General features: G+C 33.7%; 1 protein-coding gene across 2 annotated transcripts in view; it reads left to right on the top strand.

The window, feature by feature from the left end:
• Positions 1 to 17,933, top strand: part of LOC110442679 (lipoxygenase homology domain-containing protein 1-like) — a 28,892-nt gene that overhangs the window by 7,695 nt on the left and 3,264 nt on the right. For both annotated transcript variants that reach the window (XM_021486394.1, XM_021486395.1), the window contains exons 2-11: positions 5,869 to 6,305; positions 7,014 to 7,154; positions 8,311 to 8,381; positions 8,732 to 8,896; positions 9,049 to 9,204; positions 9,565 to 9,736; positions 10,542 to 10,743; positions 11,216 to 11,264; positions 13,147 to 13,285; positions 17,102 to 17,268. In XM_021486394.1, the coding sequence (XP_021342069.1) occupies positions 6,059 to 6,305; positions 7,014 to 7,154; positions 8,311 to 8,381; positions 8,732 to 8,896; positions 9,049 to 9,204; positions 9,565 to 9,736; positions 10,542 to 10,743; positions 11,216 to 11,264; positions 13,147 to 13,285; positions 17,102 to 17,268 (1,509 nt within the window). In that variant the 5' untranslated portion in view covers positions 5,869 to 6,058. The remainder of the gene's footprint in view (positions 1 to 5,868; positions 6,306 to 7,013; positions 7,155 to 8,310; positions 8,382 to 8,731; positions 8,897 to 9,048; positions 9,205 to 9,564; positions 9,737 to 10,541; positions 10,744 to 11,215; positions 11,265 to 13,146; positions 13,286 to 17,101; positions 17,269 to 17,933) is intronic.

The raw sequence follows: 17,933 nt of genomic DNA on the forward strand, positions 1-17,933 counted from the left end.
GAGGGCGTTTTCAAATTGAGACAACTTTTGCCTTATCCTTTTTGTTGAATGACATATGAAATATTTTTAAATAAAAAAAATGCTGGCATTTGTAGATATGCGTATCGGGTTTCATGTTCATATCACTTTTCAAACATGGCTGCAGTGGCCTTTCTTGGCCTTTATGTTGAGCTTTCGCCAATATACCCTCTATCATGCACACACACACACACACACACGCAAGCACGCATACACTACACACATGGAGGCACGTCATTAAATGACCTTAGTTGTTAGTAGGACGTTAAACAAATTAAACCAAACCAAACCAAACCAAGCCTCTAATTGATTGACACATTTATGAGTGTACGCCAAGGTGATGCTAACGGCCCCCTCTATGTCTGATTTTGTTCAAACTATATGCAAATTCTTTCCAATACCTCATTTTAATTTAAGGGGCGGTTTGGGGGACTTTTAATGGTCTCCGTTACAATTTTTATGGAACCGGACTGGTTCGATCGATTAGGTAGCTCAATTGGTAGAGCGTCCGTCTAGAGTTCGGAGCTGGGTGGTAAAAATTGTGTCATCGGTGGCGTAGAAATAGTAAAAGAAAGGAGACATGAAGCGGAACTGATCATGCCGGCGACCAGGTATCTCAATTGATAGCGCGTCTGTCTAGAGTTCGAGGGTCTTGTGCTCAAACCCCGGTCTGGCCTTGCATTTTTCAAAATGGTTTTAGTAAAATCACACCCTTACGCCAAACCTTAATTGTTCATTGGTGGTTTATACGTTCAATATAAGTTTGAGGGTGTATAATGTATCGCTAAAATACCTAGTAGGTAAATACTAGTAGATGAAGTATAAATGCGTGGTTGTTATACTTGGTACATGCATAAATAAATAAATGCGTGGTTTATATAATTTGTAGATATAGAAATATATGGTTGATATAATTAGTAGGAGATGATGTATGTGTATACATATGTATAGATAATTTACTCAAATTTTGTGGGTTTTTCTCATGTACGACAATAAAATATACCGAATTAGTCATCACAGATAATAATAAATTATCAGATGGGAAAACAGTATTCATTTACCATATTTCCTTATTTGCTGTTATTGTTAAAACGTTCAAATATGAAACGTTTTTTTCTGGATCGTTCGTGACATTTGATGTGACAAATTAGATCAAAATAATTTCGAAATAATTTTATCCTGGAATGCTTTATCAGTAGTTTAATGATAAAAGCGTGGAAAATGATTAAAAAGATACAGCTAACCACCACTTAACTTCGGGGTTAGTCATGATGCACAATGTACAGATCTTACAATGAGGGGTCTGTATGTGTCACCTGCGCATGCGTGGGGGAGGGAGTCTGATAAGAGTCGTGCACATGTGCGGGAGAATGAGGCTGATAAGGAGTCGTACAATTCATGTACGTACGTATACGTTTTACCACGGACTTAGATAACTAATTCCGTGGTATTACGCATATACAGTATGTATATGCGTCAATGCGTCAATGTACAATGTACATGGTTTAACAAAAACCACTAAGAAACTCGATGAACAATTAAATTACAACATTATTTAAAGTTTCGTCACAATAAAAAAAAAAACACTTTGTCAACAAGTCAACATGAAATAAGTCAGGCAAAAGAATATTTTTATTTGAACTTATTCTTGAGTTCCATTACAGCAGAGACGTATATATTACACTGATTACAGAAACATTTCATGATGTTATCCTTAAACAGTGCTATAATGATTGTGCACGAGGAAAAAGGGCAACTGAAATAAACTACATGTAGTATTGAAAATTGCAACTTCGTTGTAAGAAGGTAAGTGAGTAAATAATTTGGTAAGTAACCAGAGAGTAGGTAGGTAGTTAGGTAGGTAGGTAAGTAGGTAAGTAAGTAAGTAAGTAAGTAAGTAAGTAAGAAAGAAGATAGGTAGGTAAGTAAGTAAGTAAGTAGGTAGATAGGTACGTAGGTAAGTAGGTAAGTAGGTAAGTAAGTAAGTAAGTAAGTAAGTAGATAGGTAGGTAGGTAGGTAAGTAGGTAAGTAAGTAGGTAGATAGGTAGGTAGGTAAGTAGGTAAGTAAGTAGATAGGTAGATAGGTAGGTAGGTAAATAGGTAAGCAAGTAAGTAGATAGGTAAGTAAGTAAGTAAGTAAGTAAGGAAGGAAGGAAGTAAGTAAGTAGATAGGTAGGTAGATAGGTAGGTAGATAAATAGGTAAGTAAGTAAGTAGATAGGTAGGTAGGTAGGTAGGTAGGTAGGTAAGAAGGTATAAGTAAGTAGATATGTAGGTAGGTAGGTAAGTAGGTAAGTAAGTAAGTAGATAGGTAGGTAAGTAGGTAAGTAAGTAAGTAAGTAGTTAGGTACATGTAGGTAGGTAGCTAAAGAAGTAAATAAGTAGGTAGGTAGGTAGGTAGCTAAATAAGTAAGTAAGTAAGTAGATAGGGAAGTAGGTAGGTAGTAGGTAGTAGGAAGGTAGGTAGGTAGTTAGGTAGGTAAGAAGGTGTAAGTAAGTAGATAGGTAGGTAGGTAAGTAGGTAAGTAAGTAAGTAAGTAAGTAAGTAAGTAAGTAAGTAAGTAAGTAAGTAAGTAAGTAAGTAGGGAGTTAGGTAGGTAATTAGTAGGTAGTAGGAAGGTAGGTAGGTAGGTAGGTAGGTAGGTAAGAAGGTATAAGTAAGTAGATAAGTAAGTAAGTAAGTAAGTAAGTAAGTAAGTAAGTAAGTAAGTATATAGGTAGGTAGGTAAGTAGGTAAGTAATTAATAAGTAAGTAAGTAAGTAAGTAAGTAAGTAAGTAAGTAAGTAAGTAGATAGGTAGGTAAGTACATTGTAAGTAGTCAGATAGGTAGGTAGGTAAGTAGGTAAGTAGGTAAGTAAGGAAGTAGATAGGTAGGTAGGTAAGTAAGTACGTAGGTAGGTAGGTAGGTAAGAAGGTATAAGTAAGTAGATAGGTAGGTAGGTAGGTAGGTAGGTAGGTAGGTAAGTAGGTAGGTAAGTAGGTAAGAAAGTAAGTAAGTAGATAGGTAGGTAGGTAAGTAAGTAGATAGGTAGGTAGGTAAATAGGTAAGTAGGTAAGTAAGTAAGTAAGTAAGTAAGTAAGTAAGTAAGTAAGTAAGTAAGTAGATAGGTAGGTAGGTAGCTAAAGAAGTAAGTAAGTAAGTAGATTGGTAGGTAGTTAAGTAGCTAAATAAGTAAGTAAGTAAGTAAATAAGTAGATAGGTAGGTAGGTAGGTAGGTAGGTAGGTAAGAAGGTATAAGTAAGTAGATAGGTAGGTAGGTATCTAAATAAATAAATAAGTAAATAAGTAAGTAAGTAGATAGGTACATGTAGGTAGGTAGCTAAATAAGTAAGTAAGTAGGTAGGTAGGTAAGTAAATTTTCAGGGAAGTTGTGCATAGTTTTGATCGGCAATCGACATGAACTCCCTCCCCAACTCTCCAGGCCAAACTTTTTCGATCTGCGCTACCCTCAGGTTCAGTTTTTTTTCCATAATCGTAGGATAGTTTACTTCCAAAATTCCATCACTTATAACATCAACGACTGATAAAATTTAACGTCACGAAGAGGAAGAAAACAATATATTTTTCCACATATTAGCCTTTAGTTTTCACTCCCACGTCCCACAATCTTTATGATCAACATTGATTTATAAATAGAAAACCATTATTCTCCATTATTAATAATTGTCATATTTAAAGACACGTCAGAAATGTGTAACGAATTTCACGGTCGTGGCAGACAAACGTATCATTTATTCAAAAAGGGAGATAGTGATGGTAATGTATACTGTTTGTCCATTTTGTAGAGCGTACGTTGTTGTTTTGACCCCCTTTCCTACAATCTGCGTAGCGCCACGAACAGCAGTGAAGGATAAAATTACGTTTCGGAATTATATCATTAGCCCACGGCCGGAGATTACCGAGTAATTTGTCAATTAAATATTGCTCTTTCGTCTGTATCTAAGTATCTGTACACGTCACGGGCGTCAATAACATCGTAGGATGGTACGTTAGTATACACATGCAGGCAAATGAATCTTAAGTATTTCCGCATCAGGAGGAAGCATGTTTTTTTTTCAATTCGCAATATATTGCGATCAATGTTAACCAAGTACACGGGTTAGGATATACAATGTACGTCCAATTAATGTCTTAAAAACAAACATGCATCATTCGCTTTTAGATTTGGTTTTATTTTGTTAAACGTCCTATTAACAGCTACGATCATTTAGGGGCGTGCCTCCATTTGTGCTGTGTATGCGTGCTTGTGTGTATGTGTGCCGGAGACAGGGTATGTTAAAGTACTTGCCTTCTTGTGATAGCGCGGTTCTGATGCCGACTTTTGCCGAAGGCATTCCATCCGGTCATGACGAGTGAACCAGTTTTGAGCAGGGAATAACTACCATTATTTTCAAGAACTTTGGTATGCCCCGGCCTGTGGAAGCTGTAGTTCTAATACAAGTAAAAATAAGAAGATTTCTTTTATATATATTATGACTCCGAATGTTCCTTCCCCAAAGATATCTACAGTTCCGCCTATAACTGTTTTTTGGAAACATATGATATTGCCCATCAAAATGTGTTTGTTTGCTTTTTATTTTTTTATTATTTTTTTTATTTTATTTTGGGGGCGTGGGACGTGGGGGCGTGGGGCGTGGGGGCGTGGGGGCTTCTAGAGATTCTATAGACATTGCATGGATACCCGGGTCAAAGGTAATTGACTCATATATAGCAAAAATAAATAAACATATCGCTGTGCTCAGAGACGTATATATGGCTGTATATGTCTCTGCTGTGCTGTATTATAGAATTATATTCATAGCCATAATAAAGTTACGGATATTATAACTTATCTTCTATTCTTATCGTATACAGGAAAATTTACGAACGCTGATTAATTAATGCTTTTTAGGAATAAAAAAATATGAAAGATGAGATGAAACGTGCCTTTTACCACAGAAGCCTGAAGTTCTGTCAAAAATTAGTAATAACAATAATACAAAAAGAAAATACCTATAGAATGCTTAAAAGATAGACTAATAGGGGTAATATTTTGTATCACCACGGACTGATATAACAAAAATCTAATTCCGTGGTATCACTGTTAATTATTATTAAGGAGGCAAGGTAGTCGATAGTGGTAGGACTCCGGGCTCGTGACCGAAGGGTTGCGAGTTCGACTCTCGTCACGGCAAGGTGTTGTATCGTTGAGCAAGATACTTTACTCTGCTTGGTCCAGTCTACTCAGCTGTAAATGAGTACGTGGTTGGGTAGTGCTAGAATTGTAGAATGCTATGGCTGTGAAAGCCGAAATGGCACCACCGGTTCTATGCTCCCCACGGAGTTGATAAAAGATATTGGCTGATTACAAAGGCATAGGTCTATAACCACGGATAATAATTCAGACGACCTACGAACTAGGTAATGTGATAAAGCGGTATATAAGAGCCTCGAATTATCATTAATTATTTATCTTAACTGTTGTACTATTCATTTTAATGGGTTTTTTTTTACCTTGTTTCTTTTTCTTTTTGATATTTTATCATATGCTAGCCCAGTTTCCTCTGGCCCTGACACCAGACTTAGACATTTTGACCCACACCAGATATCTTTCTGTCAAAATGTCTAAGCCTGGTGTCAGGGCAAGAGGAAACTCGGGCTAATCATATGAGCACGGAATTAGATTAGTTATCTAAGTACGTGATATGAGTAAAACATAAATCGTATCTTTACACATTTAACCTGTTATTGTGTCTTATTTTTAATATATGTTGAAAAATGGGAACTGCCGGACCTTTATGTAAACAAAGAATAAATGAAGCAATGGCAGGTGAGGAACCCAGACTTATGTAAATTTTTACGACAACAGGTGCCCCCGGTTTCCACGACTCACTTCTGGCAGAAGTTCCTGTGGTAACAACAAACAAGATGGTGGCAACATCACCACAGTCCATGACATGCGAGTGAAAATCAGCGTATTTCGTGACGAAACTTATAACATTAACAAAGATAAAAACCTCTGAACCATTCGTTGAGTATTTGGGATTACAGATTAGATAATGGACCGCCATGAAGCCGTTCATAGACGCCGACATCGGCCTACATCAGTAGATTTCGACCAGCCAAACCAGCGGTATGTTGATACCTGGGCGGGCACATTTGATACAAAGATGTTCGGGGACGATCTCCAGGCCTTGTGTCACAATACAAACATCAATAAAGAGATATTGAAGGAATCCATGAATACAAAAGGACCAAGAATGAAATTCGTAATGCAAACAGACGAGGCTATACCGATGAAAAAAGGTATTGATACATGAACATGATTTATTGTTATTGTAGCCACCCTCCTTTACTTGGTCCCAGACACTCTTCTACACTATATACATGTTTATGTGCGTATCAGTAACATTATAGATACAAAAAATTAATGCCAATGCGGGACAAGCAGAATAAGATTCTAGTGCATTAGCCAGAGTTTCCTCTGCGCCCTGACAACCGATTTAAACCTTTTGACAGATTGATGTCTGCTGAGTTCGTGATGTCATGGCTGATATTGTACAACACTGTTTACGGCTGACCCTGTTTACAGTATACAATATTATATTTATTCTATTGCCAATCGGTTGTTTGATTCAAAGCGTCTATAAAATGAACACTGGGAAACAAAAATCAAAGATGTCATCAATGCCCCCACTCATATCGTAATCTCTCCCTTGGCTCTGGCCTGCGATCATGTGCACCCTTCACGCCAGTGGTTCATTCGCCTACAGTGCATATTTCCCTCTGTATACAAAAAAAAGTTCTAACTTTCTTTTCCTGTATTGATCTCTGAATCTAGACTGAAACTTAAAACATTTTTACAACAAATAATGTAAGATTAGAGTCCGACAATTTAAGTGATTTTATGTTTTTACATGTTTTGGCAACATTGGATATTTATACTGTCGCCAGACCCTGTACAATGTAGACAATCCGTTATTTTTGTGGAATACAATGTTTTGTCTTCTACAGCTGCCAAAGAGCCAGTCCGTTCTTCATGGCACGACACCAATGTGATGTTCACTAGTTCCGCGGTGCTGGACAATCTCAGGAAGCCAGGATTAATCAATTCTGATGATATGGAAACAGAATCTGTGGTGTCACACAACGAAGGTTAATGCATTACAAATCTTATATGATTTATGTCATATTCTCTGTAATGAGTGACAAGGGCTCTTAAAAATTAGCTGAAGAGGGTGCTTATCAAAATTTAATAAAAAGAAATGTAGTTGCTGCAACATTATCAAGCTGTCAGACATATTCCAAACGATAATTCCAAATTGTTCATTCTTTTTTTAAAAACATTGGAAAATAGTCTCTGCTGATCATGATTGCTATAGTACAATGTCATAATCAGATATAAAGTGTTAAGTACTATATATTGTTAACAAGATGCTCAAGGGGTTACGCTCACTTACGCTCTCAGCACCCCTGGAATATGTCATGTCAAAATCCAAGGTTCTGTTCACGTGCCACTTTATGAACAATACAAATAGACTAGTTTGATCCATTAATGTACGTCAAAAATATTGCGCAATAGCGTGACAGTAAAATTGATCAACTCTGAAATCAGGTTTTGCTCCTTTGTAATCTTCAAAGGGCAGGAATAACCCAAGCAATTAATTGGTCAGGTGTTTTTTTTACCTGAGACCAATCAAATGGCTATCATCAGCTTAATTTGTGCCTTCAATTTTACCATTATACATATTCCAGGGATTCATAGAGTATAAATGAGCATAACCCCTGGAAGTATCTAGGATGCTTGGGACAAGATGAAACGTCTTGATGGTTTTTGAAGGCTCAGATATAATATGCAATAATGATCTTTTTTATAACATATATATTTATGTCTTTCTTCTGTAAACATCAAATACATGCATGTAAAATTTTGTTAACCTTGATATTTTGATATTAACTGGTTTTAAATTGTGTTCAATATCAGAATTTGTCAATTCTTAAATAAGGACTGTCAAAAATATAGATTTTCTTTTTTACCTTTTTATCATTAAAATAAATTTATTCCAGTCAAATCTATTGGTAAAACTAAGGACGTCATTACGCTTTTTTTTACATTGTACATGCACTTTAATTTATTCTACCATTGAATATTACTTTCAACTCTAAATAAAGCCACAATGATAATGACTGCATGACAATTTTAAATTGATTTTCACATTTAGGAGTTAGCATGAACAATACAGATACTGTTAGTTGTTTGTCATGTTTCAGTATCAGTCCTAATAAGATTTTATTTCTTCTTTTATTTCAGGAAAATATGTCAACAAATTTTGTTATTTTTGCTCTACAATGGAAGAACACGAACGGCACATGTTGCTGCAGGTCAGTACCTTTTATCAACAAAAGAGATGCATATTCAAAGATTAAACTTCTCAATGTCTGGCTCCAGTTTTACAAACATTCCTTTATTTAAGGGAGTTCCTAAATTTAAAGAAAAAATCCTGAATTTGAGATTTTTCGTTATCTCTATGAAAAAACTTCATTTAGCGAATTTCATTTAGTCATTTTCATGAAACTTCTGTCTAGCTATTATTTTTAGTATTACTGTTACATTGTAATTGTAATTTTTAAAAACAAATCATTTATATCATTATTTGAACGAAAAGGAACTTATACATTCTCGTTTTCATGGTAAATCCTAATATTTGTCTTTCCGTTTTGATACCTATCAGAGGAAGAAACGCCCAGTGACAGCCCTTCCTAAAATAGAATATATCGCTCCCCGTCCGAGAGTGAAGAAGAAATACGAAGAAGAAGAAAGGATACCTATTCATGAAAATCTATACAAAGTTGATGTGTACACAGGCGACGTGGATTTAGCCGGAACAACCGCTAATGTAAGGCTACTGAATATGCTAAGAGCAAAATAAGTCATTTTTTTTTTATCTGGATACCATAAAAGTATTAATTCTAAGACTGAGCTATTTTTGAGATTTTTCATCAGAAATTTCACCTGACTGAACATGTGCTGTTTGAACAATCATTTCAGGTATTCATTACGATTGTTGGGGACAAGGAGGTTCTGGACAAGACCAAGTTGACTAAAGTTCGAGGGTCATCCAGTTTCTGCTTCATGAGAAACACAAAAGAAACATTTTTCCTAAAGGGGCCAAGGTTGGGAGTTTTACGTATGCTCACAATTGAGGTAAGCTTTCAAAATGCTTCCAATTTTAGTCTGTGTAATTAACATTCTTACTTTATTGCAGAGGATGGAGCATTTTTACATTTTGAACTTGGAACCATATAGACATATAGCTGTTGTGTAACTTATTGTCTAATTGTTAGGTTTGGTTCAGCTATTTCAAAATGATCAGATTTATTTGCTCTCACACTTACACAAAAAAAGTTGGTTTGTGAAAACATTTTTGGTTCACCTCTAAAGAAACATTCTGTATCTTTAATTATGGTCCTTTAGCAAATTCAAATCTTTAAGAAAATAACTATTTGTAAAAATGGATATTTACCAGTACTTTTATTGTGATTGATATTTTGATTATGTTGACAGCATGATGGTTTGGCAAAAAACCATTCGTGGTATTTAGAGAAAATCAACGTCACGGATATGAAGACCAGACATGAGTGGACATTCTATTGTAAGAACTGGCTGTCTCTACACATCCCGGACTACTGCACCAAACGAGATCTGATGGCGAAGGAGAAACAGATTGCTCAGGAAGGTAATGTATTTTCTCACAGTCCTCAACCATGGACTTTCGTTTGGCCGATGACCAATCATGTGTTTAGAGTAATAGTACTGGACTATGGTAATATATAGTCTCGGGTATGACTCCTAGCAGAGGCAGCGCTTGGAAATGGACTAGCTATAGCCTTATGTCACTGGCACCCATATGAAGGAACATGTGTACAACAATATCTTAAACCTTGTTGTCATCGTCCTTGATACTCCAGGGTTACGTCCATGCACTTATGCTCTCTGCACCCCTGGGATAGTTGTAAATATTGAATTGTTTCTATTCACATTTGTTTAAATCTGTGTACCGGTAAATGTTGTTTCCATGTTTAAAGTTTTGGTAAAAAGTAACTTACAGTAACATTGTATTATTATAAAAAGAACTTCTATAACCATTGCTGAAATATTTGTAAACTATATGACAGAGAGGCCACTTGTAATCAATTAGTTATTGATCATCAGTCAGTTTGAAACTGAAACTTTAACCAGCTTCCAACAAAACTATCCAAAACAATTTTTTCAGCATTAATTTACATCTTTGGGCTCGGATCAGTGTATTTCAATGACGATTCAAATAAAACGATATGAAGGGGAGGTAACCTCACTGCATCAGAATTAGACAACATAAAAATACAATGGAAAACAATGTTCCAAAAAACAACATGTTAAACGAAAACTTACATAAAAACTAGATATATGAAATGTACTCTGGTGCAAAAAAATGATAGAAGTTGGGATTTGAGAAAATTCTGTAAAAAAATAATATTTTTTTTAAAAATCTTCTCATTTAGAGTATGTTATAACGGTGAGCACTGGTAAGAAAATGATGGCGGGGACTGATGCTAACATCTTTGTCACACTGTACGGAACGGAGGGCGAGAGTAAGAAAATACTCCTGGTGGACAAATCGTCAGGCAAGAAGGCATTTGAGAAAGGAAAGACTGACACATTTGTGGTAGCCATGCCATCTTTGGGAGATCTGAAGAGGCTTAGGTATGAAAAACAATAGAAAATATGTTGGGTTTTTTTTAATATAATTTTCCATTTTCATATACCAATAATTCATTGTGAACTTGTGTAATTGTGAGTTAAGATATATCTGTTGTTCAAAAAAGTCGAAACTTGTAACAAAGAATTTTGTTTTATAGTGTTTGTTAAGAAAATAATGGTAATATAAAAAAAACCACATTTGAGGTACTCGCATTTTCAACTGACAAACTTGTTTGCAGTAAAATTTTGAAAAGACATCAAAATAATGTAACAGTATCCATTTAATAAATATTTATTTGTAAAATGAAATAGTGGCCAATTGGGGACCAAAGTTTATACATTTATAGATATACATGTACAACTTCTTAGTAATAGACTAAAATTAGCACTCGGAACAGCCTATATCTTTTAAAGTCAGTCATGCTGTTTTTTTTATCTATGAATTACTTATCTATCTCCTTATGTTTTGTTCTAGGATTGAACATGATGACAAAGGTTTTGCATCTAGTTGGCATCTCAGCAACGTAAGTACTTATATACCATATACATTTATCACATAATCGGCCTGTTATCCAGTGAATTCACCCGTGTAATATTTTTACATATATATGTCACTAGTGTAATATACCCTGGAGCCTTTTTTTTATTGGCTGTGCCAGTCAGAAATCGATGGCGCAACAAAATGGCTGTCTCCGTTTGATTAAGCCCTCTACATTTTGGCTTTAAAACCTGTCAAAATGTAAGTTTTCTGAGTTATGTGATAAAAAGTAACTTAAATTTGTTTTCATTTCATATGAGCTTTTATGAAACTCGTCTCAAAGTTTTTATTTTTGCGAGCCTTGGCGAGACTCGTTTCATAAAATCTCATATGAAATGAAAACTCATTTAGGATCCTTTATGTACGACTTAAAATCTTATCTGGATTTGTTTGTTTTAAAATCAAAGTTACGGGAACCTTGACATTAAGTTTCCAAAAAGATATATCTATAAGATGTATGAGTCTATAGTTTGTGAATAATATATGTTGAATTCAATTTTTTCTAAAGAATTGTTTTTTATGCCCCCGCCATAAAATGGGGGGGGGGGGGCATATAGTGTTGCCCATATCCGTCCAGTCACGTCCCATACCGTCCCGTCCTGTTCTGTCCGTCCCGTCCCATCCATGAGCAGGGGCATTTATGTCTTACAGACATTTTCTAGTTTTCCCTTAATTTTGAGGGTATTGAGGTTTTGTAAGATATAAAGAAGCTCTCCTAATACATAATTTTTGATAATGAATATAGATAAATTTGTTAATATATTTGTATATTAGTGTCCTTAAGTACTTGTATAAGTGTACTGATATTTGGTATTTAAGTTCCCCAGGATTGCAAATATTGATGTATTGTGAGCAAGCAAAAAAACACCAAATTCAATGATTTGATATTATTTGCCTGTTTTGGACTTAAAACTTAAATTAATTTTGAACATCATTTTGGAATAGGCAAGATTTGCTGCTTTTGAACAGCTTTTTTTGTACATTTGATTAATACAGGTGTTGATATGCTAAATTGTTGTAACATTTATTTATATATCTGTACCTATATACCATCACCAAAACATGATTTTAGGTAAACATTAAAAGAGAAAGCTTACCTTGTATAAAAACACAGTGATTTATGATATTAAAATGTCATTGAACAGCCATCAATTCTAGATTTGAAGGTATGTACTTAGCATGTGATCAATGGATTATGAATTCACGTTACATGTTAAAGGTAGTCACTCAATCACTTTGTGCCTGACAATTAAATCACATCCAAAAAGCATGATTATCAAATGATTTGGATATTGGTTTTTGCATGGTAACTGTTACCATCGTTTTTTAATCAAAAAGTAAAAAGTGAACAATTTTTTATGAGTTTTATCATTTCTTTAACTACTGCATTGATTTGCAGACGTAAATCTCATTGATAAGAAACTAGAATATATTCGCCGGGTTTATATTTCATGGAATGCCACCCACTAAGTTTTGCTTCATGCTTGTTATTCATTGCACAGAAAGCATTTTCAATAGGTGTTGAATGTTGTGCTTTGAAAAGATTTTGTCACAAAATTAGAAAAACAAATTACCCATTCTACGCCATGAAAAATTACAGCTTTATATATACTAACCAATTTATTTCCAGTGTATCGAAAATTGTTACCTTTTTGTCATCATGTTACGATTTTTGTTGAAACATAGGTTTTCTGAAATGTTGTTACACAACATCTACTCTGTATAAGCAAAATTAGAAAATTATATTTTATTCTGCTAAAAGCATTTAGCTAAATTACCACAAAAATATTACATGTGATGTCGTTTTTTTCTTTATTAATCCTATACTGTAGATTGTATACTGATTTGCCACTGTTTTTCTCTTGAAGATCGAGATTTTCTCCAACATCAATAGAACTCAGAAGTACTACTTTATATACAATGGGTGGATCGGTAAAGATGTTGGAGACGGAAAACTGTACCGCGACATCAAGGCGCAGAAATTCCTTCCAAAAGAACTCTCTTCTGGTAAGTGTTCAATGTAAATGGACTGTCACATGGCAGTGTAAAAGGAATTTTTGTCCCATTTAAATTTTTGTCCTTGTATCTTGTAAAAAATATTTAATGATATTTCTTGAACTTTTAAGATTCTTTTTCTTTTTAATAGTATTTCGACTTTGTTTTAAATAGACGCATTGTTTTAGGGATGAAAATAAATTTTAATATTAATATTAATTTAAAGGGATTCATCTTCAGTATAGTATAAATAAGTTAGTATTGGATTTTTTTTCTGTTTATTCACAATTTATTTATGCATTAATACATCTCCATGCTTCTGTATATAACATGTTAAACTTAGGCTTTATCTATAGATATTTAACTTTAACCAAATTGATTGAACTCTGTCTGTACTATAGCTATTGCAGTGTCCTGTTTATATATATCACGAGGTTTTGTTGGTGGATTATTATATTTATCTAAGATATCACAGACTGTGTCTCTTTTAATGGTGAAGTTTAAAAGTATAGAAACAGTTACTGAATTATTTTTAATGAATTTATACAATGTAAAACCTGATTGAAGATCTGATTGCTTTCTAGAAAAAAAATTGTACCATAAACTTGCTCTACTCATTCAAAGAATGAGAAATTAATGTTAAAATATTTCGTTCTGGAAACCAAAAAAAATAGATGTCTAGGAGGATTAAGCCAGGAAAAGTTATTTAAAATATTGTTGTAACTATATCTGTTGTATGAAAAATATGAATGTTATGAGAAAATTTCATACAATACTGCTCCGAGAAATCAATTTTGCCCAACAAACTTAAAACTTAACTTTTTGATATTCCTTCAATGATGATCTGGTATTAAATATTGTTTATTTTAGTGGATAGATATATATATATATTTAAGTATTAGAAAAAAAGAACAGCTTCTGGAAAAAGATTTGCAAAATGGAAGTGTGCGATAATTAAAAAATTGTCACGAGTATTTTTGCTAAAATATGTCTGCAACTACATCCCTTACACCCATTGTGCCGATCAACACATTTTAACACCTTGGTTATGGATCCCTCGTGTTAGTAAAGTGTTCCTAGACTAGATCTGTTATAAATGCTCATCTTGTATAATTGTATTTATTACAGTATTAAGATGTTTACAATGTCATGATTGATGGATCAGAAATCTTCAGTGTACTCTTGGAATATGTCACGATAAAATTGAAGGTTCTTTTATTATGCATCACTCTGGGGAAAATTCAAGTAGACTGTTCCGATGTCTAAAGGAATTTTCCGGCAGCGTAGCGGTAAAATCAACAGGTTTTGAAGTTGGGCATAGCTCCTCTGTGTATATAATCTTCAAAGGATTGGTATGCAGCCTAGCCATTGGTCAGGGTGTTATACCCGAAACCAATTTAACTATAACTGCAAGCTTTCATTTTTGTAATGACAAATTCCAGGGGAACAGAGAACATACGTATACACTGAGAACGGAACCTTTGGATTTGGAGGATGGAACACAGGGGCTTGTAATGTTCTTTTTGGAATCTTAATACTTTATACCATTAAACATAGAATAGTGCTGGAGTATCACAAACCACTACTCTGGTAGCTCTACTGTCCAAACAGTGTTTCAAGGGACAGATCTCTTGGTTTTCCAATAAGAATTATCACAGCATATATCAATAAAACAAGCTGTTTCAAAGGTCAAGGACTATTATAGGGTCAGATGAAAGTTATAGTTCCACTCTACATATATTGTGTATTGAGTTGTATATATTGTGAAGAAAAACATTTAAAACAATTAACAAGCCCCTGTGTCGTGAACGGGATTCAACATTCAAATTGTTTGTCATGGAATGCAATGCCAGTCACCTTGGACTTAAGTCTGTTGATGTTGATCACAAATAATTAGCTGAAGAGTATAGAACTGATGTTTTGAAGTCTTGGTAAAGTAACACATGTTGTGACAAATATTTGTAGTGTAAAATGTTTCTATTTCAGGCACTATTGCTCCAGTTCAACAGAAAAGTAATTTCGACAAATCCTTGTTTTGTAGATTGTATAGGCACTAGCTATTCCGTCTTTGCGTATTGCAGAGTTATCTTCTCTTGGGGGCAGGTATTGATTGTTATGTCATTGGTTTGTGCGAGAAAATTACGTCGTTTTCTCAAAAATTGATGACGTTACTCTCACACAAACAAGTGACGTAACAATCAATACCTGCTCCCAAGAGAAGATAACTCTGCAATACGCAAAGACGGAATAAAGATGTCATAATGTATTGTGTTCCTTTGTTGTACCAAGTACCTGTGACTAGTTATAGATAGATTTTTACTTTTATTTTTGTTTCATTTTGGATTGATCGTTTTAGTAGATCAGAATTTTTAAAACGTGATTTACTAATTAATGAAATTCTTATTTACAGTTACAAGCAAATGTTTCATTTTTAAAACAAAAATTCCAAATCTTGTCTATTATTTTCTGATCACTATAAGATGTATTTTACCGAATTTCGTAAATAGAATAAGGAGGATTGGATTGAGGGATTGGGGAATAAATAGTCAATACACATGAGTTTTTTTTAGGATCTTGGGAATACAGATATACATCACAGTTTAGTACAGCTCATCATGCCTGGACTGACAAAGATTATGTCATTCATATCAAATAGAGAATGTACATATCGGCTGTATGTAAAAATCTGCATACAAATTAAAGTGCATGCAAATTCTGGTGTCTGATTCTGATGTTGTAGATTATGGTATATGTATCAGTGATTTCTTCATTTGTATGGAACAAATATTGTTGATTCTGAACTGTTAGATGGTATTAGTGCATGTCGTTAATGTTAATTCCTAATTTTGATTTATCGTTAGATTTTACCTGTACTTTCTCTTATTTCATTTCAATTTTCTGCATGTCATTAGGATCATTTTTGTTTGTTTTTGTAAAATTAAACTCAATAAAGAAGCTGTTGGAAAATCTTATGAGATATCAAGTTTATCCATCTTTCTGTGGAATTACTTAATTTCAAATTATACCTATATACATTCAAAATTTGAAAGAAAACTTGATTACACTATATTCATTTAGTGTAGTTTTATTATTAAAAGTATTACTGATGATGAATTTTACATTTCCATCGATTATAATTAGATTTGAACTGAGTGCACAATTAATTCTTCATTGATTAATTTTTAAAGACAACATCTCTCAAGTTACTGTATAACTTTTTATGTCTTTTTTTTTTCGTGGTGTTTTGGTTTAGGATATAGAAGTATTTTTCCAAATAATGATATGATCCAATTATGATTTGATGAACATTTTCTGCATGATACACCCTGCCATATTTCAAATTAAAAAAGTGTCTTTTCTTATAAATAACAGTTATTCTACACTAATTTTTTTTTTCATTCAAAAATTACATACATATATACATACATTTTGAAATGAAAATTTTAATAATATAGTGTAATTTGGTTCTTTTTTTTCTTCTGAGAAAACAGCAAAGTTTCCACTTCTCAATTTTTGAAGTTGATTTTAAAATACATTTTTTTCTAATTTGAAAACTAAATAATGCATCTAGAATGTTTAAATGAATAAAAAAACAGTGTTTATTCCTTAAATCAGTCCCAAACATAAAGAGAATGAGACAAGTTTTTATATCTTCCAAATTACAAGCCTTTTGGTATCCTTTATGTATATTTTTAAGCAAGAAATTACATGAATGTATAAGGAGATAGTTGGAGAAACAGAATTTTGAAGTCACAATTTTTTTAATATAATTTTTAATTTAATTATTTGATTAAGATGTTACCGTAGCTTATGTTTACTGTTAAACAGGGGCCTGCACTACATACCAGATCACGGTGAAGACGGGCAACGTCAGGTATGCAGGGACAGATGCGAATGTCTTCGTCAAGATTCACGGTGAAAAGGGTGTTACCAAGAAACTCATGTTAGACGACTCAAAGAACAATTTTGAAAAGAATATGACCGATGATTTCACGGTAAGATATAAAAGTTTGACAACACAGTAATGTTAGTTGAGATTCTTATCTAGAAATATCTGGATTAACAACTGAAATTGGCAGAAATTTGATCGAGATGATTGTTGAAAATCAAGAGAATAATCTTGACACCTTGTAACATCACTGTTGATGTCAGCATCAGTGTTGTTATATTTAGTTTTAACAGTTTACATTTAAATGGCTCCGAATCTCAAAAAGAAAAATAGACTATTGTTAATCACACTGTCTTGTAATAATCTGAAGATTTTCGGGTTGAAATCACACTGCGTGCGTAATCAGATTTGCTTTTACCTTCATTTAAGCAATGTTTTTTTGCAAATTACATGGTTAATTATGATCCTATAACACACATTGCTATTGATGACAAACTTAATAAAGCTGGGGAAGGGCTTTATATAGGTTTGTCAGCGCAAAGACCATAACAATATTTGCTAAAAAGATTCATTATTTATATTTACATTTTGATAGAGTAATGCTTTATTTAGGTATTTTGAACAGTTCTTTGAACAGCAAATTAAGTGTTGACAACAATGAAATTGATGACATCACAAAAGAGATTGATGACATTATATTAGCAAATGTAAAACAGTGGCGGATCCACAGATCTATCTGGTTTTTTTTTCTAAATTTCCAGGGGGGGGGGG

Source organism: Mizuhopecten yessoensis, unplaced genomic scaffold (genome assembly GCF_002113885.1).
Source record: "Mizuhopecten yessoensis strain PY_sf001 unplaced genomic scaffold, ASM211388v2 scaffold716289, whole genome shotgun sequence".
Classification (NCBI taxonomy): domain Eukaryota; kingdom Metazoa; phylum Mollusca; class Bivalvia; order Pectinida; family Pectinidae; genus Mizuhopecten; species Mizuhopecten yessoensis.